General features: G+C 43.2%; 1 protein-coding gene across 1 annotated transcript in view; it reads right to left on the bottom strand.

Moving 5' to 3' along the window:
• Positions 1 to 26,171, bottom strand: part of SPON1 (spondin 1) — a 285,794-nt gene that overhangs the window by 149,078 nt on the left and 110,545 nt on the right. The window contains exon 6 of the mRNA XM_035118396.2: positions 23,073 to 23,221. Coding sequence (XP_034974287.1) covers positions 23,073 to 23,221 — 149 coding nt within the window. The remainder of the gene's footprint in view (positions 1 to 23,072; positions 23,222 to 26,171) is intronic.

The raw sequence follows: 26,171 nt of genomic DNA, 5'->3' as shown, positions 1-26,171 counted from the left end.
GGTCACCCAGCAGCTGCATGTGGAGGAGCGGAGACGTGAACCCGGTTCACCAGATTACGAGTCTACCTCTCTTAACCACTACACCACACTGGCAGAGTGTTAGAGAGAAGCAAACTAAGGCTCCTGGGGGGGTCACTTTGCCACTTCTTGAGGGCTTCCATGTGGCAGATTGAGGTACTTGCTTGGTATGTATACATTGCTTGCTCTTTAGAATAAAGTCTTTAATCTTCTCACTCACTTGTGTTTTGTATTACTTCTGAATCTCATTTTAAAAGTACCATCTTGCATCTGGCAAGACAGGAGCCAAGGAGGAATTTAGGGGATGTTCTTCTATTGGTCTGGAGAACAATTTATTCACTTATTCCATACTGTGCAATAGTTGGGAATGGGAGGAACCTTGATTTGGTTCTCTCACTCCCAAAACAGAATATGTTGGGGAGGGGATTGTTCCATTAGGTAAGCAGAAATGTTTGCGCTTACAGAATGATAGTCATAGTGTTACAGTGAATTCCTCCCTGTGTCTACTCTTCTCTCTCTCTCTCTCTCTCTCTCTCTCTCTCTCTCTCTGTGTGTGTGTGTGTGTGTGTGTGTGTGTATTCATATGCTTTTAAATACCCACAGCTTCTATTCCTATTGACTTCTGCCTGGAATGAACATGAACAGGGCATATACAATATATATACAATACAATACAATACAATACAATAGGACCCAGGTGGCACTGTGGTTAAACCACTGAGCCTAGGGCTTGCCAATCAGAAGGTCGGCGGTTCGAATCCCTGTGACGGGGTGAGCTCCCGTTGCTTGGTCCCAGCTCCTACCAACCTAGCAGTTCGAAAGCACGTCAAAATGCAAGTAGATAAATAGGAACCGCTACAGCGGGAAGGTAAACGGCGTTTCCATGTGCTGCTCTGGTTTGCCAGAAACGGCTTTGTCATGCTGGCCACATGACCTGGAAGCTATACGCCGGCTCCCTCGGCCAATAATGCGAGATGAGCGCGCAACCCCAGAGTCGGTCACAACTGGACCTAATGGTCAGGGGTCCCTTTACCCTTTACAATACAATACAATACAATACAACATGTATACAATATATACAATATATATACAATATAAAACGAGTACTGATCATTCTTCTGCTTCTTCACTTGCAGTTCCGACCAGATTCTAAATACCTAAGTGAAATTTTCTAATGTATGTATTGACCCTTGCAAATTACAGCAGTGATGCTGAAAACCATAGATTCTCTCTAAATCCACCAATTTACTTCTGTGACAAAATGTCATACCAGAGGATACAGCTTAAAGAGCTATCATCACCCGTGGAATCCATGCTTCAATCATAGCTGCTCAAAACGACCCGCACACATTTTAAAAGTTCAATTCTGAAGTATTATCAGATGGGAAAAACACTAGTATTTTAGCAATTACTGTGGCCAGATCTCTCCCACTGTGGGAGTCTATTGAAAAATGGCAGTTATGTGATGAAACCCAACAGCAGGAAATGATGAAGCAAGGTAATAATAAAAAGAGAAATATTTCCATTAGTAAAGGAGTGTCTAGTACTCTATTCATATGGTCTTGATAAAAATTGATTATTGTGTTCATGGCTCACGGTACAGTTACGGCGTGCTGCTGTCCAAATAAGCTTGTTTGCAAAATAAAGACAAATGACTATGTTGTAATTAACATGTCTCTAGCGTATTTGTATTAAGAAGACTGTCATTTTGAATGGGATCTTCAAAACTGGAGAGTTGATATCTTTTGTAGAACCTTGCCAAACTTTCCCTGCGAGCAAGGCACCTGCTTCCTGGTTGCACTGTTAGAGATCAGAAGAGGTGGGGCAACCCATGAAAGGGACATTTGAGTTGTGGAGTCCCTTTATGGAAGGCTCCCCCAGGAAGGCTCATTTCGCACAGTGCAATCCTGTGCATGTCCAATCAATTTAATGGGACTTGCTCCTAGATAAGGGACTGCACTTCTGTGTAATGAGTAAACCCCACAGATCTCAATGGAATTTACTTCTAAGTAGACTTGCTTGGGTTGTACTGTTAGTGGTTGTTTAGCCATTGGATAATTTTCTTTTTTCTTTTTTATGCATCCCGGCCTCTTAGAATGCTTCACAAATTGATACTGTTATTTAGCTATTACAGTAGGTCTTTATTTTGCTGGCTGGGCATTGTAAATGAAGATTTGGTAGATTTCATTTTTCTATATGGCTTGTCATTAGTCTTCTTAATATGCAAGTCGACTTGGAAGATTTTGTGAAGTGAAAAGCAGGATAGAAATGTTTTTCCACATACATAGATTAATAATAAAAAAAACTATTTTGCATCTGAACACAATGACTATCTGGGAATTTCAGGCTGCTGCCAATGAACAAAATCAAAAGGGAACACTACCATCCTTCATAAGGCTCTTAAATGTGGCAATAGCACCATAATGTGACACTTTAGGCTTGGCAGAAAAATTGCAGGTGCAAAATCCTAATGCCTTATTTCCTTGCCCTTACCCCCTTTTGTGGAAATTTGAAAGTATATTTTTATTTATTAAATTTATATACCGTCCTTCACCCAAGGATCGCATATCCAAGATATGGTGAGTGGCAATCATGAATTGTGTTGGGTTAGACATAAAAAGTCATCTCAGCTGGCCATGTACCTGAGGCTATTTGCATTAAATGAATATGGTTTGTACTTTATATCAATTATAGGATCAATATACTGTCCTGCTTTAGATTGCTGCAAGGCATCAAATGCTTGAATGTGTCTCTCTCTCTCTCTCTCTCTCTCTCTCTCTCTCTCTCTCTCTCTCTCACACACACACACACACACACACACACACATACATATATATATATCCCTGAATGCAAACAAGGAGAAGGCTAACTGAGGAACATTGTATCCAATATTCCTTATCTCCTTAGTGCAGGGTGCTTTGCATATGGAGGGATGAACAAACATTTAGTCCCTCATCTGCAATTGCTAATCATACGGTCACATGCTAATCTGTTTTAATTCCAAGTTGTACAGTACAGCCTTTTTTCATTTAGACCCAAACTTTTGATTTTTTTAAAAAACAAAAACGAAGTAAAATTTACATCTCTTCCCAAATTTATCCAAAATTCCTAGTTCACTGCTGGTGGCTCTGTTAGTTAATGATATATTCATTTAACAAAATGTATATACCCCTTGATTGCAGGAAAAAAAACCTCTACATGCTTTACAATGATATAAAACATTAACATTTTCAGTAAGAACAGTTAACAAATATTTAAAACCATTCAAAAGATGATTAAGATCAGCACTAGCTTTAAAAAAGGAAATAAAACTGCTGTTACCTCTACATATTTTAATTAGGCTTGCTTAAACAAAACTGTTTTAAGCAGGCATGGGAAAAACGCATGACCTGCCTGCTATCAACAGACAGGGAGTTTTGAACACTGCCACACTAAAGTATCCATTTCTTATAAATCTGGGATGGGTATTATGTGGCAACTGTCAACAGTACCAGTTCCCCAGATCAAAACCTTTGAGTGGGCGTAATGAACCAAGACTGTATTTATTTCTGCAGATTCAAAGTTTCACAAGCAGCTTCATTCTCACCAAATCCAAATGCACACCCATTAAATGCTGCATGGCTGGACAACATCTGCATTCAGATGTGTGTCAGAGGGCTATGAGATTAATAAACTGACACTAGGGTCAAAGCATGTGACACACTACGTAGAATCATAGAATTGGAAGAGACCACAAGGGCCATCCAGTCCAACCCCCTGCCAAGCAGGAAACACAATCAAAGCATTCTTGACATATGCCTGTCAAGCCTCTGCTTAAAGACCTCCAAAGAAGGAGACTTCACCACACACCTTGGCAGCAAAGTCCACTGTCGAACAGCTCTTACTGTCAGGAAGTTCTTCCTAATGTTTAGGTGGAATCTTCTTTCTTGTAGTTTAAATCCATTGCTCCGTGTCTGCTTCTCTGGAGCAGCAGAAAACAACCTTTCTCCCTCCTCTATATGACATCCTTTAATAGATTTGAACATGGCTATCATATCACCCCTTAACCTTCTCTTCTCCAGGCTAAGCATACCCAGCTCCCTAAGCCGCTCCTCATAAGGCATCGTTTCCAGGCCTTTGACCATTTGGGTTGCCCTTCTCTGGACACATTCCAGCTTGCCAGTATCCTTCTTGAACTGTGGTGCCCAGAACTGGACACAGTATTCCAGGTGAGGTCTGACCAGAGCAAGATGCAGCCAACTGGAACAGTGAACAGCAAGTAACCGGTAACACTCTCTCTCTCTCTCTCTCTCTCAACACTGGGTGGGGTGGGGGGGCAAAGGCCCTTTGTTCATCCCTAGAATAGTTAGCCCTGACTATTCAGTGCTGTCTTATTTAAAACCTGCCCAACACATTAAAAGTATACTCAGTAGACTGCTGCATAATTTGATACATTCCCTACCATCCCTTATGTGCAGAGACTCATTATGCATTTCATCAAAGATGTTCCTAAGATGCTCAACAATGTGACAAATGTCTGCTTGGCACACTTTTGGGCAGAGTAACAAATGAAAGCAATGTACTCACTGCTTGAAAGAAATTGACTTCATTTTTGTTGTACATCCAGAAGACCTGTGTGGGCCAAGTGCTTATTAAGGTTTACAGATGTTTTGACAAGCTCAGGCAGTACTTCCAGGGAGTCTAGACTTCTCTATGTTTTCTGGAAATAACATCTCAGTGGTGTTGCCAAATGCAACCGAGATCAAATTAATACAACTAAAAGGTAAAATTTTGCTTGAGTGCCCAAAAATATTTGTTAGAATGGCGATATATTAACAGTTGTTTCTCTAGGAGAAGCACAGCTTATATCTCTTCTCAAAAGGTCCGCGCTGTGTGTGTTTGTGGAGTCAAATGTGAAAGACACACTTTCACATGCAGTCCAGTGGCCGGGGCCACATTTCGGAAACTCTATGTTTCATTAATCTCTTGCAGTGGTGGATTGAGAATGCAAGGTCAAGGTCCCTATATTACGAAGGCTGAGCATATAAACTCTTAGATTACTCATTGAGAATATCAGACTTTGTATTTGCAGTTGATCAAATGTGGAATGTGTGCATATGCTTTCCTATGCACTGTATGATAGCCAAATTCAATAACTAAAATACAAGTGACTTGATTGATGTACCTGTGTACAAGGCTCCCAGTTTTCTTTAAACCCTACCTAATCCTTGTTAATCAACTCCTTGTGGACTTCGCTTCTTACAGTTCTCTCCTTCTCACATCTTGCTAAAACAATTCTCCCCACTGATGTGATGATGCCACCTGCCTCCTTAATTCTCTCTGTTCCTTATTATGATTCCTTTCAGCTATGAACCTGTTGTGACGTGGGGTTTGTGATTTCAGCTCTTTTCACATAACATGCTGGAGACAGTTCTCTAGTAACAGCTCTTTATTAAAGTGAACAAGACTGAAGACTGAGGAGAGGAAAGCTACATTTATAGGGACAGGGGACTAGCTAGGAAGGGATACATTTTGGAGGGAACAATATCAAGCAATCACAGTGCTGCCTTTTGGAGGGAACCAATAAGACAGAGGATCCAAATACAGCAGCTTAATGAACCAATAGTAGCTGTACCCTCTGGAACCAAAAGGCAGTTACTTTATCCTAATGCAAATACAGACAATAATAATACAGATATAAAATCCTTTGACTCAATACACAACACCCCTCCCCCCCTAGTGAGCACAGCAGACGTAATCCCTCAGGTACTGTGGGGTCCTACAACTTCTACCTGATCTCCTGACAACAGGTGTTGCAGGTTCTGGATTGGGTGTTACCTGTGGTGGAGGGGCTGCTATAGGGGTTTCATCAGGAACAGATGGAGTCCCAGACATCTCAGGGTCCCCGACCTGTACCTCGTCATCCTGAGGACTAGCAGACCCTGGTTCATTTGCTGAAGCCCCTGGTGACTGCACCTCTGGGCCATCTTCACTCTGGTCTCGCAGCTGTGCGTCATTAGCCAGGGATGAATTATCTGACTCCTCCCTGCTGAGCGCCCGGCGCCTCAGCTGATCTATATGTCTCTTCCAAACTTGCCCATTTTCCAAGGTCACATAATAGGACACAGGTCCACTAGCCCGGGTGATCACACCGGCCACCCACCGCGGACCTCGTGAATAGTTCCTCACCCAGACCAGATCTTCAGGGGCGAGATACCTTGTTGTGTCAGTCTCAGCCTGGGGGGTTGCTCTTGAATTACGGTTTGGCATTTTATCTGGGTGGACATAATCCAGCACCGTTACCAGTCTTCTACCTAAGAGCAGCTCGGCTCCAGGGAGTCCTGGACTGCTCCCACCAGTGGACTGGTGCTCTGGCCACTTCTGGCCGCACCTCTTGGCATGCCTTGCATGTTCGTACCCATTGTTCTATGTTCTGGTCCATTCCAGGCCACCACACATAACATCGGGCTAGTGACTTCATTCTGACCATTCCCGGGTGTCCCATGTGAAGCGTCTCAAGAACCCTGTTTCTCAGTGGTGCTGGGATGATCACCCTATCTCCCCATAGGAGACAACCCTTATGCATGGACAATTCGTGCTGCCTTGTCGCATAAGGCCTGAATTTTTCTTCATGCGGACCACCTGGCCACCCCCTCCCCACCCAAGTGAGCACACGGGAGAGAACAGCATCTTTCCTAGTTTTCTCAGCTATATCCGTAGCTGTTACAGGAGCCCCCGGAAGTGTTTCTAGCATCATAATGTGCTCCGCCGGAGCAGGATCCTCATTGCTCCCGCCAGGAAGGGGCAATCGACTCAGCGCATCAGCATGGCACAACTGTTTCCCTGGCACATGGGTCAAGGTGTACTGGAACCCATTCAGGAATATTGACCAACGCAACATTCTGGGGGAGAGAATTTGTGGCGTTTGTTTGTTTGGGTTGAACAACCCTAACAGTGGTTTGTGGTCCGTTTCAATGGAGAAATGGCGACCGTACAAATAATCATAGAACCTTTTGATTCCGGACACAATAGCCAGTGCCTCTTTATCAATTTGAGCATAGTTGCGCTCTGTGGGCGACAACGTACGGGAATAGAAAGAGATGGGCTTTTCCGACCCATCCGGTTCCCTATGACTCAGCACAGCCCCCAGACCGTATTGAGAGGCATCACATGCCAGGACCAGCGGCTTTGACTCATCATAATGAGCAAGGACGCTCCTGCTACTCAGCATTCCTCGCAAGGAGTCAAAAGCCTTCTGCTGCTCCCGCCCCCATCGCCACACATTCTTTTTCTGCAATAGTCTATGTAATGGTTCAGCTACCGAAGCTTTCTGGGGTAAGAACGAATGATAAAAGTTAATAAGTCCCAGGAATGACTGCAACTCCGTCTTGTTCTGTGGTCGTGGTGCCTCGATGATGGCCTTAATCTTAGCATCTGTGGGGTGGATGCCTGATGCATCAATTTTAAACCCCAAGAAATCCACAGTTGGCACCCCAAAACTGCATTTTTCTTTTTTCAGTTGCAACCCCACCTCCTTGAACTTGAGCAACACTGCACGGACACGCGCAACCAGTTCCTGTGGGTCTTTTCCAGCAATCAAAACGTCATCAAAAAATGGCAAGACCCCCGGCAGACCTCTTAACAGGCGTTCCATGAGCCCTTGAAAAATCCCTGGGGCCACACAAACTCCGAACTGTAATCTGTTAACTCTGAACGCCCCTTTATGTGTGACAATAGTCTGTGCTTCCGCTGATTGTGGGGTTACTGGCAGCTGTTGGTAAGCTTGTGCCAGGTCAATTTTGGCGAACACCTTGCCCCCAGCCAGTTTAGCCAACAGATGTGATACGACTGGAATGGGGTATGAGTTTCCCCTGAGTGCCTTATTGATAGTACATTTGTAATCTGCACATATCCTGACTTCCCCATTTGCTTTAAGGGGCGTGACGATTGGAGTCTCCCACTTAGCAGAGTCCACGGGTGAGAGAACTCCCTGCTTGACCAATTTATCCAGCTCTGCCTCGATCTTGGGTTGCAGTGCAAATGGCACTCGCCTTGGTTTGAGTCGGATTGGGGCCACCCCGGGGTCCAACTCGAAGTCAACTGGGGGCCCTTTGTAACAACCCAGTTTTCCATTAAAGAGACCAGCAAATTCCTTGCATAATGCCTCGCTCATCTCAGGGCAGGTTTGGATTGAATTAAGCCCTGAGATACTCAGTCCCAGGGCGGGGAACCAGTCAGTGCCCAGGAGACTGGGGCGACTGCCCTTCGCAATCACCAGTTTGAGTACAGCCTGTTTGTCCCGGAACTGTACTCTCACGGCACACATTCCCATAACATGGATGCGGCCTGCTGAGTACGACTGCAAGGTTGCCGGGAAGGGCTCCAGAGGGGGCAACTTACCCCTGAGGAAGAATGTCTTCGCGGTCTGCTCCGACACGATGGTGAATGCAGATCCGGAGTCCACCTCCATGTCGCACTGCTGACCCTCAATCTTCACCTTGACGTGTGCCTTGCCTTGCGCTGGAAACTGCACGGCCCTCCCGTTGATCTCCGTTACGTAGTGGCAGTCCTTTAGAAAATGAGTTGCTGTGGGCGGTCTGCGATGCTCCAGTCTAGGTGCTCCTGTTGCTCCCGACGCCGCCGATCTACAGACCCTGGCGATGTGACCCGTCTTTCCGCACGTCCGGCACATAGCATCCCTGAAACGACAACTCTTCCGCTCATGGTTTCCGCCACAACCTGGGCAACTGCCTCGGCGATCTTTGTGCACTGTGCAGGCCTGACGCACCAACTCGACCCCACGGACTGGGCTCTGGCTCGGAGTAGCCTCTAGCTCGTCCATGGCATGCGCAACTTCTATCTGTGGCTTAGTGGCCTTGCGACTGGCATCAAGCTCCTCTCTTTCATAATTCTCCGTGGCGGTGGCCTCCTTCAAGGCTGAAGCAAGGGTAACCTCTTCTTTAGCCACGATGCGTCTTCTGGCTTTCTTGCTGCTCAGACCACCAATAAACCGATCCAGGAGAGTCTCTTCCAGATTTTGGAAGCCGCAATGCTGAGCGAGCTTCCGGAGCTCAGCCAGAAATGTGGATACAGACTCCCCAGCACGCTGCTGCCTCTTATGGAACTCCATCCGCCGGGCCATCTTGGTCTCAGTAGGCGCCAAGTGGCTTGTTAGGCAGGCAAGAATATCTTTGAGAGATGTCTCACTCAGCTTCGCTGGAGCAAGTAATGCCTTGGCCAGCTTGAAGGTCTCGGGCCCACAGTAGCTCAGGAATGTGGCCCTTCTTTTGCTGGCATCGGTGATCCCTTGAGCCACTGCAAAGAACTCGAAGCGTTCGACGTAGTCTTCCCATGTGTGGGGCTCTGATGGCTGGAAGGGCTCCAATACCCTTGGACTCTCCATTGTCCTAGCGGGCAGGGTCGTCTTCTCAGCTGGCCAGTGAGTCTTGTTCTCAGCTGCAATCCGGACTCTGAGGCAGGGCTGTGTTTAACCGCTCCTCAGCATTCCGGATCCCATCCTCGTCGCCAGTTGTTGTGACGTGGGGTTTGTGATTTCAGCTCTTTTCACATAACATGCTGGAGACAGTTCTCTAGTAACAGCTCTTTATTAAAGTGAACAAGACTGAAGACTGAGGAGAGGAAAGCTACATTTATAGGGACAGGGGACTAGCTAGGAAGGGATACATTTTGGAGGGAACAATATCAAGCAATCACAGTGCTGCCTTTTGGAGGGAACCAATAAGACAGAGGATCCAAATACAGCAGCTTAATGAACCAATAGTAGCTGTACCCTCTGGAACCAAAAGGCAGTTACTTTATCCTAATGCAAATACAGACAATAATAATACAGATATAAAATCCTTTGACTCAATACACAACAGAACCTATGAATCTCATCTATAGCTTTTCTGTGATATGGCTTGCACCATACATAGTAAAGAATTATCAAAGTTTTTAATAATGTATAGTGACATTAACTACCATTGGTTTTGACAGAAGTTTTTGTTTTTCGGCTGCTGGGATTTGAACTTATCAAGAAGGTACATTTTGCCTAACAAACCTTATCTCTTGGCAAAAAAGGAACAGCATTTGCTATGTCAAATGTCAGCGCTAGCCTTTATAAACCATCCTTTCATTTGCAATAACAATGCAAAACATCCAGACTTTCACAAGGCAGGATTCCAAATGATTAGCTGTTTTCCCAGCCAGAACACAAACTCTCCCCAGTTTCACAAACATGGAGAATTTATTCAGACATACCTAATTGGAGAGACCGCAGTAACCACTGAACCAATTTTTAGTTCATTGATTGGAATATGCAATTGCTCTGCTTGACACAGGACACAAAGGTTAATCTCTTTTGTTTTTCCTTATTCATACAAGAACAGGGTTTGAAGAGGGTCTTACCCTTTGCAGAAAAGGTATCAGATAAAATGGTACACAAGAGGAAATTCCAGATGTTATTGCAATGAAGGATTTTTTTTTGTTTCAGAAAAAAGCTTTTATTCAAAATGAATGCCGGGTTTCCATTTTACTTGCCACAGTACTTCCTTATAACCAAAGAAACTGAAAGTATATCCAGTGCTCCAAACAGTGTTTATCTTGTAAATTCAATCTCTGTACTAATATTTTAGAATGTGCTCAGGAGGCGGAAACCACAGAACATGGCAATGAACAATGAGGGAGGGAAGGATAGCAGGAAGTGAAAGAGAAAGCAGATTTGGAGAAGACTCTTAGAAAAAGCGTACGGGGGGGGGGCTTACTGGGAATCAGTGAGTTGTAATTAATGGTGCAAGTTGACTTCCACGTATGCAATGGGCTGTCTGCTTTCTCAAATCCCCCCATGTGCCCCTAAAATATGCTCCAGGGGGTCCCTCAACTGTCTGTAGCAGATTCTGAGGATGTTTGGGACACCTGCAGGAGGTGAGATGTAGGTAGGTCCCATTGTACAACAGCTGAATTAGATAGAACCAGTAAAACTAGCCACAAATAGCCTCCAACTAAGGCTACTTTAGCAGAAGATGCTAAAATGCCCCTTTGAGCTTCTCTCACACTATTTCATTATTTGTACTATGTGCGAATAGACCACCGAAGAAAAGTAATCACATAACAGACTGATGTAAGAATAATCCCGTTGAAGCCCCAGATGTGAAAACAAGACGAGGACTTTCACTTCACTGGAATTTAGTTATCAACCAGGGATTGAGAGCTGGTATGTTTGAAATTGCTGCCATGTGGCTTCCTCAACAGTTCTCGAGTAGCAATTTACATGTGGAAACTTATATTGAGAAAACTCCCTTAGGCATAGATGAATGGTTTGCCATGTAGAGACAGTCATGAAGAATACCAGGTCATGATGAATTGAATATGGCAGCTATTTTGTAAATGGTCTCAACCAAGCCATTTTCACTCACCTGAAAGGTGCATCATGTAATCAAGGGAGAGTGGGTAGAAGAATAGGCTTCTCTAATTCAGTGTTTCCCAACCTTGCGCCTCCAGCTGTTTTCGGACTACAATTCCCATCATTCCTGACCACTGGTCTTGCTAGCTAGGGATGATGGGAGTTGTAGTCCCAAAACATCTGGAGGCACAAGGTTGGGAAACACTGCTCTAATTCATGTTGCCATGAGGATGAATGAAGTAAAATTGTGTGGTCCTATGGTCCAGCAAAGATGGACAACATTGCAGCTTTTCTTGCAGAGCTGTGCACTGTATGTGTGTTTGTTGATTTAGCAGTGACACAAAAACACTGGTTTTACCACAATGTCATTCCTGGCCAGTTTCCTCACAAGTGCATCAATTACTAGGCTTTACTCTTGCACTACTAACAAGTTAAATCATTCCTATTTATTCCATCCCTTCCATACTACGGCCAGCAAGAGTTACCAGGGGCAAATTTGGGTAATCTTTAATAATATGGCACCCAGTGCGAGCCCAAAATTAGGCAACCCCAAATGAATCTTCTCAATTATGGATCTTCTCGATTCTGTGACCCCTTGGCTTGGTGCTCTGTGCAGCAGAACCGTCTGCACCACCCCAAATCTGGCGCTGGAGTTACAAAAATGGGAAGCAGAAAGCGGCCTCCTGTCTGCTGGGAAATGAGCCCGCTGACCTTGCAGGCCAGAGGTCTGGAGTGGTATAGTATGAAGCTGAAAGCCAAGATCAATTCCTGCTCGTGGAATATGCTGCCCTTCTGAATTTCCTAATACAGTATTTTCCTACGGTTGCTTTGTCCTACGTGAGTTGAAAAGAAAAGGACATTATTTAATTAATTGTTGCAAATGGGAAAGCGTGAAGGCAGTGGGAAAAATCAATCACTTCAGTGGACAGTCTCATTAGAATATAGAGCTCCCACTCAGCAAGAGGGAGTCTCTATGTGCTCCAGTGAGGTCAAAACAATATATTTGTTTTCTCCATTAGCCTGGTAGATGATGTCCCTTTCTCCTTAGGTTCAACCACTTCATGTCCACTCTTGGGTTTCTCGATTTGGTTCTTTATAAGAAGAGCTATAAGCAGGTGGGATTACATAGGTTCTGTACAGCTAAGAATAGAGTTGAATTTCTGAACAAGAGGAGTTGTAAGGCAGAGAAGAACTGCTGCCTGTTGGAATAGCTGCTATAAAGCAGTTTCTCAGCTGGGTGCCTTTGCCTGTCCATTTTACACCATCCACTTTGTCCAGCATTGCCAGCTTTCCACCCGTCATAATAATGGAGTATATGCCCACACTTGGTAGACCTTTTTCAAATGGCCCCTTTCTATTGTGGGCAAAAAAGTGGGTGTTGTTAGCAATCAACAAGTCTTCTCTCTAAATCAGAAGGCACAAGCTCCATTATTAAAGGTCTCAGGTGTGAAAACGAGATCACTTTAGGAACATGTCACATTTCCAAATGCAGATGTGCAGGTATTTTAAATCCACATCACCTCCCATTCTTATGGCATGATTATAAATTATGCACAAAATATTCCATCTCAAATTTTGCAGCTGCTTTCTGCCAAATCGATTTTGCTTCCAATTAATTTTAAATAATTCAGACTTGCCTGAAAACAAAAGGAAAACCAAATGAAGAGGTTCTGGGGATGGGAAGCGTCAAGATATACTTGCTTTCAAGCTTTTGCTTATTTAGACATTATAACCACAGAGCTGGAGCACGTTAATTAACCTAATATGAGGTATCATAAATCTAATGGTTTGCTTAACTGAACTTTCTTAGTGCTGTGGCCTCCAGCTAGAGGTGCCAGGAAAAGTTTAATGAGAAATGAGACTTGAGACTTTTGACTCCTTCTGAATAAAACCAGGCTGCACGGAGCCCATGGGGAGGGAGGGAGGAATCACAGTGTGAAAAAACTCACATGTGCCAAACTGTCAATGAGAAAAGTTGGTGATCAGTATTTCAGTTTGCTGCATTTCAGATCCCATGGGACTTTAGTCAAAACATAACCATGAACCCCTCACCTCAGCCTCTCACACACTGATTTACAGCTAATTAAAAACAAGAATAGCAGCTGTCACACTTGCAGAAGACCTGCCCTCAAAATATGAGATGCAATTTGGTTCACAGAAGCGTCACAGTTGTAATATGTATGGAGCCAGCTTAGTATATGAAACTGGGTTTCTCTACACACCCCAAAATGTTAATACAACAAAAGTGGGCTCTTCAGGGAGGGAAGAAGGGGGGCAAATTTATAGAAGGGACACAACTTTGCTGATCACTTAAAAGAACGTGAATACACAGGTAGCCACCCATAGAATTTCCACAAGCCTAAGCCCAGGCACCTCACTCGGACAACTGCCTATGAACGGCTTGCTTCATGTCAAAACACACTTACACACTGATTTTATGATTATAAAAAAGAAAGAAAAATATTCTATATTTCAACCTGGGGCTGCAATTCTTTACCCACTTACCTGGGAGTAAACACACTAAACAGAATGAGGCTTTCTTCAGCGTTAGCAAGCCATTTTATAATTTATACACCTGTACTACCCATTTAGATTAATAAGGAAGCTTGTGGAAAGCATTCTCTTAAGGCAACCGCTCAATTCAAAATCTCTCTCTCTCTCTTTATATTTGGGAGGTGTTGGGGAACTTCTAAAGCAGGGGTTCCCAACAAAATTTTCTCGAGGACCCCTCATCGAGCCGCTATTGTGACAAGGACCCCCATTAATTCCTAATCCTAAATCTAATTCCTAATCTAATTTTTTCAGTAAGCTTAACACAGATCTTGGAAGAGTTAGGTTCAAGGGACGCCAACGATTTAGGTTCAATGGACACTGACAAGATCGGTTCGAGAGTCACTGACTTACTTGCTTGAACATCAAATGCACTATCTTCCTCTTCATCTGTAGGCCTTTGTCATTTTAACGAACCACTTTTTAACCAACGGTCCATTTTTAACTATGCGAACTGTAGCTTCCGCGAAAAACAACGCTTTGTTTACAAACACTACTGTTTTGCAAAGAGGCAGCGCGCGCCAGGGAGGAGGGAGGGGAATGGAGAAGACAGGGTACCTGCGCAGTAGCGCACAAATGAAGCCGATGCGCGCAAAGCATCTTGGGGAGGTGAGCGTTAGTAGAATGTGCACGCTGCCTCTTTGCAAAACAGTAGTGTTTGTAAAGCGCCACCTAACTGCATACAGCAGAACTACTGCCTCTATCTAATTCTAGTTTTGCGCTAGACTCTGCTCATGCAGGAAGCGTCCAAAACAAAAAATCTGTTATCATACGAAATATATTTAATTTATTTTTTATTCTAATAGCATCTTGCGGACCCCTCTGGCATAGCTCGTGGACCCCTGGGGGTCCCCGGACCACCTGTTGGGAACTACTGTTCTAAAGTATCAAAAGGAGAGTCTAAGGTGGTTAATTGAGGAAGATAATCTTAGGATAAGCCGGGGTTTTCATTTAAATTGTGTAAATTTGAAGTGATTTCTTCCCAATAGTAATAATAAAGTAATAATTTAAAGTATTGCTGCTAGACATTCCTAAAATAAACTTCATTTTTTGTTTAAACTGGTAATTTATGGAAGCTAAATACAGATCCTAATAAGTAAGTATTTCTGAGCGTTAACCATTTACCTTAATTGGCCAGAAATAGCTCAGAATGTACTTTTGCAGAGGTAGATCTATACATACAAAGAGTTTCTAATTTTGAAACATCTGGCCACCATCCAGCTACAGATGGATTTAAATCTCTGCAAATTCTTTGCAACAGTGCTGTGCTCTATTTCGTAAATATAGTCCATGCCGTAATCAACAGAGTTCCACAAGGCAAACCAAAGAGAGTTCTCCTAAATGTCACTGTTGCACCTGTTACTCTGAGAATGCTGTCCAAAAATAGAAGGAGCAGTTCCACAGAATACTGATTTTTCAATGTGAGAGAGCATTTTGAACTGCAACATCTCTTCCTTATGTTCTGACACTTGAGCCTTTCTACAATATAATGCATTTTAGATGCCCAAAACTTGCACCTTAGGGCCTTTCAAGCATTTTGGATTGCTTTCACATAAATTATTTTTCATGTAGGGAGAAAGAGGACGCAGACCACATGCACGGTGACCACTAAAGCTAACTCGAGAGCTCTCAAATGAGAACTGTCAACTCAAGATAGGAGTGGGTTTTTTTAAAAAAACAACAACACACACACACACACACACACACACACACACAAACAAACAAACCAGAGCTATTCTCCATCACCACCAGTTACAAGCCACCACTTTCTGCAGACGATGTATTGTTCTTGGCATTTGGGGGGGGGGGGAGAGCAGCCAACACACACACACACACACACAATTATGGTCCCTGGTCCTGAATGGGGTAACTGTGCCTCTGAAGGACCAGATGCGCGGCCTTGGAGTCATTTTGGACTCACAGCTGTCCATGGAGGCGCAGGTCAATTCTGTGTCCAGGGCAGCTGTTTATCAGCTCCATCTGGTACGCAGGCTGAGACCCTACCTGCCCATGGAGTGTCTCACCAGAGTGGTGCATGCTCTAGTTATCTCTCGCTTGGACTACTGCAATGCGCTCTAAAGATGGAAACTACAACTAATCCAGAATGCGGCAGCTAGACTGGTGACTGCCAGCGGCCGCCGAGACCACATAACACCGGTCTTGAAAGACCTACATTGGCTCCCGGTACGTTTCCGAGCACAATTCAAAGTGTTGGTGCTGACCTTTAAAGTCCTAAATGGTCTCGGCCCAGTATACCTAAAGGAGCGCCTCCACCCTCATCATTCTGCCCAGACACTGAGGTCCAGTGCCGGGCTTTCTGGCAGTTCCCTCCCTGCGAGAAGCAAAGGTACAGGGGGCCTTCTCGGTAGTGGTGCCTGCCCTGTGGAACACCCTCCCACCAGATGTCAAAAAAAACAACTATCAGACTTTTAGGAGACATCTGAAGGCAGCCCTGTTTAGGGAAGCTTTAAATGTTGGCGGGGTATAAAAAGATGGGCGGGGTATAAAAATTATTATTATTATTATTATTATTATTATTATTATTATTATTATTATGGCTACTGAGAGGAGTCGTGAAAACATGCTGAATAACCTTCAGTTTACCACCTACAAATGTGTTGGCACATTTGGGGAAGAATTATGCTCCACTCTACTCTGGACGAAAACCAGTGGTGACTTTGCTTTCTGCAAGGGATGTGGTATTTGCTGACTCATCCCACCCACTGCAGCCCACTGCTCTCTATGAAACCTGCTCCTTATGTCCACAGAAGGGAGAAGGACCCTCTAAAACAGTATATCATGGAGGGCTGCAGTAAGGAGAGGGGTAATTAGCAAAAGGTGAACGCCCCACCAAGCACAAGAGGGAGCATTTTCCAGCAAAGCCAAGCCACTATTAGATTCACCTCATCATAATCCTTCTCAGAGTTAGTTTAACACTCAATCACTCTTCTCAGTGGACTCTGAGAATTGTAGCTCTTGTAAGGGGAAGATGGGTCTCCTAAGAACTCTCAGCACCCTTTGCAAACTACACATGCCAGGATTCTCTGGGGAAAGCCAAGACTGCTTATAAAGTTGATACTGCTCTGAATGTATGGTGCAGATGTGATCTATGCTAGTGATGTGTAGGTCCAGAGCTTGGTAAAACAATCTGGCGCAGTACCATAAAGTATGGGCTGGTCAGGGCAGGCAGAAGATTAGTCTGGGATCTACTGGAAGATCACTGGATAATTCACAGTAGACTAACAAGAATAATTTGCAGTTTCTCAGCTCACATTTAGGAAAAACCAACAAAAAAGTCTCCCTTCTCTTCTAAATTTGGCTGCTGGAAAAAAGACAGTTTGGGGGGAAACCAGGAGAAGTTTTACATACAAATTACTATGACCTCTGTTCTGGTGCTGAAAACAAATTCCTGGGCTAAAAATGAGCTCAGTGTAAAAGAGAGAGAGAGAGAGTAAAAAAATCATGTGCAAAAACCACAAAATTCATTCTGCAACCCTGAAACCTGCTCATCTACTCTGTGTAGACTTTTAACATTAATTATACTGGAAAGGTGTGGTTATTCAACAATACATATGCATGGCAGGAGGGATAGAAAACTTCCATAGGTGCTAATTGGGATCTTGCAGCAAGCGTTTAAAAACCAGTCATAATCTGTTACTGTCCCAGAGTTTTCAAGGAAAAGTCCATTACACAAAACAGGTTCCTGTAATAGTTATTTACTGGCTGTGCAACATGCAGACCATTAATTCCTAGAAGCTGACTTCCTCAATTCGCTCATTGGACCAAGTGCAAACAAAGCTCATATAGCAATCAATAGTTGTTGCAATCAAAGGGTAAAGCAACCTTGAGTTATTGAATTTATCTTACAAGGCATTTAACTTTAACCAACAACAAGCAGTCAGGTGGTGATTTTTCACCCAAGAAGGTAAAATTATAACGTCCCAATACAGATGAGGCAATTCTATAATGACAATTTACATGTATAAGCAAAACAAAACAAAACAAAAACCCAAGCACATCTGCAATATTTAGTGGCACTTACATAAAGAACATTCCCAGTAGTGATGTATGGAAGTGAGAGCTGGACCATCAAGAAGGCTGATCACCGAAGAATGGATGCTTTTGAATTATGGTGCTGGAGGAGACTCTTGAGAGTCCCATGGACTGCAAGAAGATCAAACCTATCCATTCTTAAGGAAATCAGCCCTGAGTGCTCACTGGAAGGACAGATCCTGAAGCTGAGGCTCCAATACTTTGGCCACCTCATGAGATGAGAAGACTCCCTGGAAAAGACCCTGATGTTGGGAAAGATTGAGGGCACAAAGAGAAGGGGACGACAGATGGTTGGACAGTGTTCTCAAAGCTATCAACATGAGTCTGACCAAACTGCGGGAGGCAGTGGAAGACAGGAGTGCCTGGCGTGCTATGGTCCATGGGGTCACGAAGAGTCGGACACGACTAAACGACTAAACAACAACAACAACAACATAAAGAACATTTTAATGTTTATCAAATGGATGGAAATTTCCACGGTTTAATATAATGATAGTAATCTGTACTTTTGAATACAAGCAACACATACCATTTTAGTATATACTGGCTGTCAAACATATCACATGACCCCATCATCGCCTCATGTGAGGATAACAACACATTACGGGTCAGATCCAGAAGCACTGCACAACTTCTTGCCCAAGTCCTCAAAGCACCAAGTCTACCACACAATGTCATACACTAGCTCTTGCCAGACTCCTCTCCCCTGCACCACACTAGTAAATTTCTATACCCAACCCTATGCACTGACTCTGAGGAAACTTAACATTTTTCAGCATTCAGAAAACTGCTTTTCTTCTCCTTTGTTGCAGAATTAGTAGGGGTTCATAAACATGCTAGGTCTGGGTGCTGGGAATCCTTCAAATCGCAGCTCAGCCATGCAGTTCACTGAGGGGCCTTCATCTAATCCAGTCATGTACCCTTGGCATGTCTTAACACAACCTAGTTAAACATGATGCCTGGCATATAAAAACGTCACCTGCACCAGCAACCTTGTCCAAATGTCATGCTGTACATGTGGTAACATTTTTTAAAAGAAAGCAAAAAAAAAGCAAAAATAATCTTGCACTTAACTTTGACCTCTTAGGATTTTTCTGAGGATATATTGATGTATTTGTAACTTCAAACCTTGGGTAAGGTGTTGCAGAAAAAAACAATAGCAAAATACCTTAATGCGCAAGTCCCAAATTTAATATTGTATCTTCTGCTGCATTGCATGGATATTCAGAGCTAGAACATCTGCTTTGCATGCAGAAGGTTTCAGGTTCAATCCCTAGAAATAAACCCCATCTGAAACAGCTTATATAGTTACAATTGCAGGGGGTTCTTAAAAACTAAACAAAAACCTGGAAAGAAATATACAGTCTCCCACTTTTGTTTCCCAGTGATCAGCATTAAGAGGCATCCTGCCTGTGATACTGTAATATACAGTATAGCCATTCTCACTAGTAGTCATTAATGTGTTGCTGTCTCTCAAAAATATCTAGAAATACGAAGCACACAGATTTATTCCAAAACACCCATGCTCTATTTTCTTCATCCCCAAAGAGATGACCAATGAAGTGAAGCAAAAGCAGGAAAAGCTCTGCAACTGATACTGTCCCATCACAAACTGTGCATTATTAGACATCACTGGGAGCAAAAGGAGAGAAGAGAGAAAACACAAAGGCTGCTATTTTGAGTGCAGACACACATCCTCTGCATTTTCTAGTTATCCCCTAAGCAGCACCCATTATGCACCTATGGGAAATGAAATGAGTCACATTAGAAGCACAGTATTTCACTCTAATGGCCAAGCTTTACCTTATGGGCATACACACTTTTCTTGCTTAGCTAAGCAGACCTGGGTGAGACCAGGGGAATTCAATTATTCATTCATTTCACATTTGATATATGAAAAACGAGTCCCCATTTAAATTCAAGCCTGGAAGTATTAGCTCAGGACGCATTTAGCACAAAACCTTAGTATAGCCTGAGGGAAGACTCCTGGGTACAAATTTCTCCTGCTTGAATCACAGACAGAAGCTCTCCTTGAAGATAACAAGAGCCACCTATGCATATCAAATACTCGAATTTAGCCCTGGGGGGTCAGCCAGTGCCTTCAATTGCCATATGTAGCTCCTTGTTCTGCCATTCCATGATGCAGATTCCCGAGCCTTTATTTTTATTTTTTGTACAGCCCAGCAAATAATTTTCTTGATATCTTCTTTTACCCATGTCATAAAATGGAGAATAAAGTCATTCTGAAGATGGGTTACTTTATAGATGGGGAAATCTTCATGTTTTGCAATTTAGGGGCCATTGTACGGTACAAAACCCAACTTGACATGTGATCTCTGGGATGGCCACTTACACATTGTCAAAAAGAATCACCAAATAAAAATGACAGAAGAGCACGCTGATTTGCCAGAAGTTGCATATGCTAATTATAGATACAGAGATAAATTTAGAAAGGATTTGTATAATTTAAGCTGTAATATAATACATATCACTGAAGTGGGGAAGACCCTCTCAGTCTGGTCTGCGTGCCTCTTCAGTCTGTTGTCCAGATTGATGGGAAACTTCAAGGTCCCAGTTTTTCCTTCTTACGGTTCTTTAACTCTGTCTTTGAACTGGACTTGGACGAATCACAAGGCAGTCCTTCAAACAGAGCAAGAGTGGCAAAGCTATGGCCCTCCATATACTGTTGGACTCAAATACCTATCAGGCCCAGCTAGCATGCTGAAGAGCCAGGGAGTTATGTAGTCTAGCAACATCTGGCAGGGCAAAGATTAGCCACCCCTAAAATAAAGAATGTCTTAAAATAGGATACTTTAGCTGTGTTTCCTGCATTGCAGAAGTTTGGAATAGATGACCCTTTGGGTCCCTTCCAACTCTACAATTCTGTGATTCTATTCCTCTCTTAAGCAGGACACATGGGCACCCCACGTCAGAAATTTTGTCTTCAAGAGCACAAAAACAAAACAAGAGCCCTGCTGAATCAGACCAAAGGCCCATCTAGACCATTATTCCCACATTCATGTGGGAAGCCCCCAGGCAGGCAGGCGTTTTTATGATCTTATGGATGGAAGTGGTATTTTAGTTGAATTTTGCTGTTACCCACCCCAAAATGCTTGGATGAAGGCCATGCTATAAATGGTCTATATAAATAAATAAGTTGTATTCAACCCTTTTAGGGTGAAAAAACCCCCACACAAATATGGCTTCCACAACTGTGAGGGAGAGTGGGGAAATCAAGTAACTTCCATTAAGCCTGAACACATTCGTCTGGAATGAAGAACTCAGAAAAAGTAAGTTTATCTCATTACAGCGTTTGGACTTGCGTCACCTACATGTCAGCATTTCCTAAACAATGAATTTCTACAAATAAGTCACTTGATTTTAGGTCAGACTTGAGTTTTCCACCTGTGGCTTCCAATATAAGTGCTTTGAGGCTCCAAACTTAACTTTGCTACATGTTCATTGCATCATGTTAGCTAGGTATATTAACAATAGTAGCTTAATCAAAGCCCTTTTCTCTTAAGCCTCTTTCAAAAATGTTTAACTTTTTGGAGATAGGAATAAAACAGGTGAACAAATATCTAACGGTGTTGCCAGATACTTTTTAGAAAACACTTCAGTAAGAGGTTAGAGGGACGAAGTGCAGTGGGTTTCTAAGTGAGAAGTTACTGTAGCTATATCAAGGTTCACATGAGAGTGAGCATAACTCCTATTTTAATTATTTCGCAATAATTCCATGAAATTATAGGCAGCAATCCAATGTCGAAGCAAAAATTAATAGCAAGCTATTTAGCCAGCAAAAACTTACCAGGTTCATTTCAAATGATGCATTAGGCAGAGACTTCCAGGATCACAATAATCTATATTATACTGTCTTATATTCATGATTTAACATTATTTAGAAGCAGGACATGCACAGTAAGTTAAAAGTTTTTAAAAAGAAAACTGCCTTTCCCAGTGCTTTCCCTGATACAGCCACTCTATGGGACTTTCTATGTAACAGCAATATTTCTTTATTAAAACTTTAGAACTTCATATTTGAGGGACTGAGATAAGAGGCCAAATCCTAAACTGTAGCTCTATTGCCACAATGGACTTCCATGTGCTTTCTCTTCCTTTCCTGCCCCCTTCAGTCCACCCCTCCTGCTGTGAGCCCTCAAAATCAGGCTTGGGAGACACCAGCGGAGCAGATGGGGGGCATGCTGTTGGAGGAGAGAAAATAGAAGCCCCAATGTGCCACTGGAAGTACACATGTGGAGCACTGGAGCACCGTGGTCTCTTAAAAAACAACTGCAAGTCCCATAGTCCCTTCATTTATGCTGCTATTTTCTGTACACTTGCAGTAGATAACAGAGTCACTGGTTAAGTTTCAGGAAAGGGAACAACTACAAGCAGAGACACCGCTCCCAGTATGTGTGGGATCTAATTTCCTTACTAAATACACAGGCCCCAGAAGATGAATTAGCAAATAAGCTATCTTTAATTGCAGCCACTCTTCTGTACTTAATCTTTTACATGATACTTATACAAAAAATGGCAAGTGAGAGTTCAGGATTGCACCACTGGTTTTTCAGACATTAGTTTGTATAAGCCTAGCTTTATTTGACACCTATTCCCAGAAATCAGGCACCACCTGTTACCACACTTTTCACTTTCATCCAGACAACTGACCCTTTTTTCAACCTGGGATGGTGTAAAGTGCAATAACTCACATGCCATACTTATTTCTCCCTGTGTACGATATGCAGGTGCTGCAGATCATTTGCACATTGATCTGCGAAAAATGCACACATGTACAGAACAGCCCTAAGTCAAAGCTATAAGTAGAGTCAATAGTTCAATTTTTGATTAAGAGGAGAGTGAATCAGAAGATTCTCTTTACCGAATATTCAGTCGAAGAGCTAAATCTTAAAATCATTAGCTAGGAAAACTCTGACTTTGTTAAGGTTTGCTAAAAACAGTGAAGCCTAACAGTTACAAAATATTCCAAACCTGATTCACATTTTCAGCTCCTGGCAACTATACATTTTTAAACAACTTTCTTTGTTTTAATAAATTAAATGACAATTACCTGTTGCCGAATTTCTTCTTCCATTTTTACTGGTGAGCCAAGCTCTGCAACTTGCTTAACTCCGTCACTTGCATATCCTCCATATTCCCAAAGTACGTAGTTCTTTGAATGAGACCCACCAATGATCGCAGACCAGTGGTTAGCTCGCCCTTTAACCAAAGAAGATAAAATTATACAATAAGTAGCTTTAGAGAAGTTTGTCCTACAATGAAATGCCACTTGCCTTCTGTAGGAGCTAAAGTGAGATGTTGCCACAGAAAGCATGTAAGATTATCTTCTATTGTCTCGTTTCCATTTACAGAGCTCCATTCTGAAGCTAAAGTGTTCATGTTTCCAGACAGATAAGACATGCCCTTTCCAGGATACTCCAATACATTTCTCTTCTTCCCCACAACGTTCCATTTCTCCCTCACAGTCTGTTAGTATTCCATGCCAACCAAGCAAGTTGTGTCATCATTGGGCTGTTCTTGGTGGTTTCACCTCTCAGGGCTCCCCCTGCCCTCAAATGCAGTAAAAGATTCTAGTTCATTATCCAGGGTTCGGTTTCCTTGGAATGAAGGTCAACAGAGACTGTTGGGTCTTGAGGATATATGGTTTTATTTACACGCATATGCAAACTGAGTATCACATGGAGGGGCTCCTAGTGTTAGCACTCCAACAAAACTTGCTTCCCCATTTGCTTACCAGGAGAACCCCAAATCTAGCTTTGGATCCAGCACAGAGCAGGCGTGTCTCTATCCTCCCTCCGGCTTCTAGCATCAGTACAACTGTCTCACACAACTCTCCCATATCCAGCTCCCTTTGGCCTATAGTTCTTCGTCCTAGGATGCTGTATTATCCAGCCAGGTGAGAGGAGTGGGAAAATGCCTCCCCAACTTCCTGGAGAGCACCATCCCCTAGTTGTAGCTATTGCAACTTAGCTCACTTTTTGATAAGCTGGTGAGAACACTTAATTGATCAGCTAAGGCTATTTTTCTTACAAGGAAACTTGTATGACCAGTTCAGCAGTGTCTTCTACTACATCCTAACCCTCCCTGGATGCAGGAGTCCCGGAGGGGGAAGGGATCCAAGAATGCCACCCAGACTGCCCCTCTAAACTCACAACACTGCATTTTCCCTACTTCTATACACTACATCATTCCCCCAAGTCTGCTGATACCTCTTCCCTGTGTGAGAATTGTGTCGTTTTGGAGAATGAGCTCACTGTTAGTATATAGTTCTCATATTAGTTTCACATTAGTTTCAGTGTAAGAAACTAATGCAAGTCCCTTTACTTTAGTTTCTCACCTTCATTTTTGTTTCCTGCATTTGTTTTACTTAGGAGACACAGTTTTACAAATGGATACATTCCTAAAGTTGAAAAGAAGCACTGCAGTGTGTGTACTGTATACTGATGCATCTCTCTGTATAAAGTTGAAAGACTTGAGAAACTGACATAGCATGCCAAGTGTCTCATCTGAAGCAAAGAAACGTGGGTTCAATGTCTGCAAGAAGTCTCCAATAATCAAATAGGGAGGCTTTTGTCTAATCTGTCTGCAGTTTGGCACGCCGGTTGCACAGAGATGGTAACAGATTGCCTACAAATTTCCCAACATCTGAACTGGAATAGCTACAAGCAGGAGAAATTTCACTGAGTCTCCCACTTAAATCAATGAGCAGCTTTGGGATGCGTGCCTTTTTAACTGCTTATAAGACATCAAGAAGAGGTGGCAGGAATACACAGAGGAATTATACCAGAAAGATATGGAGGTCTCGTACACCCCAGGTAGTGTGGTTGCTGACCTTGAGCCAGACATCTTGGAGAGTGAAGTCAAATGGGCCTTAGAAAGCACTGCTAATAACAAGGCCAGTGGAAGTGATGATATTCCAGCTGAACTATTTAAAATTTTAAAAGATGATGCTGTTAAGGTGCTACACCCAATATGCCAGCAAGTTTGGAAAACTCAGCAATGGCCAGAGGATTGGAGAAGATCAGTCTACATTCCAATTCCAAAGAAGGGCAGTGCCAAAGAATGCTCCAACTACCGCACAATTGTGCTCATTTCACACGCTAGCAAGGTTATGCTTAAAATTCTACAAGGCAGGCTTAGGCAGTATGTGGACCGAGAACTCCCAGAAGTGCAAGCTGGATTTCGAAAGGGCAGAGGAACCAGAGACCAAATAGCAAACATGCGCTGGATTATGGAGAAAGCTAGAGAGTTCCAGAAAAACGTCTACTTCTGCTTCATTGACTATGCAAAAGCCTTTGACTGTGTCGACCACAGCAAACTTTGGCAAGTTCTTAAAGAAATGGGAGTGCCTGATCACCTCATCTGTCTCCTGAGAAATCTCTATGTGGGACAAGAAGCTACAGTTAGAACTGGATATGGAACAACTGATTGGTTCAAAATTGGGAAAGGAGTACGACAAGGTTGTATATTGTCTCCCTGCTTATTTAACTTATATGCAGAATTCATCATGTGAAAGGCTGGACTAGATGAATCCCAAGCCGGAATTAAGATTGCCGGAAGAAATATCAACAACCTCAGATATGCAGATGACACAACCTTGATGGCAGAAAGCGAGGAGGAATTAAAGAACCTTTTAATGAGGGTGAAAGAGGAGAGCGCAAAATATGGTCTGAAGCTCAACATCAAAAAAACCAAGATCATGGCCACTGGTCCCATCACCTCCTGGCAAATAGAAGGGGAAGAAATGGAGGCAGTGAGAGATTTTACTTTCTTGGGCTCCTTGATCACTGCAGATGGTGACAGCAGTCGCGAAATTAAAAGACGCCTGCTTCTTGGGAGAAAAGCAATGACAAACCTAGACAGCATCTTAAAAAGCAGAGACATCACCTTGCCGACAAAGGTTCGTATAGTTAAAGCTATGGTTTTCCCAGTAGTGATGTATGGAAGTGAGAGCTGGACCATAAAGAAGGCTGATCGCCGAAGAATTGATGCTTTTGAATTATGGTGCTGGAGGAGACTCTTGAGAGTCCCATGGACTGCAAGAAGATCAAACCTATCCATTCTGAAGGAAATCAGCCCTGAGTGCTCCCTGGAAGGACAGATCGTGAAGCTGAGGCTCCAATACTTTGGCCACCTCATGAGAAGAGAA

The sequence above is a fragment of the Zootoca vivipara genome, chromosome 1 (assembly GCF_963506605.1).
Source record: "Zootoca vivipara chromosome 1, rZooViv1.1, whole genome shotgun sequence".
Taxonomy (NCBI): domain Eukaryota; kingdom Metazoa; phylum Chordata; class Lepidosauria; order Squamata; family Lacertidae; genus Zootoca; species Zootoca vivipara.
This window is presented reverse-complemented; position numbering and strand designations above follow the sequence as displayed.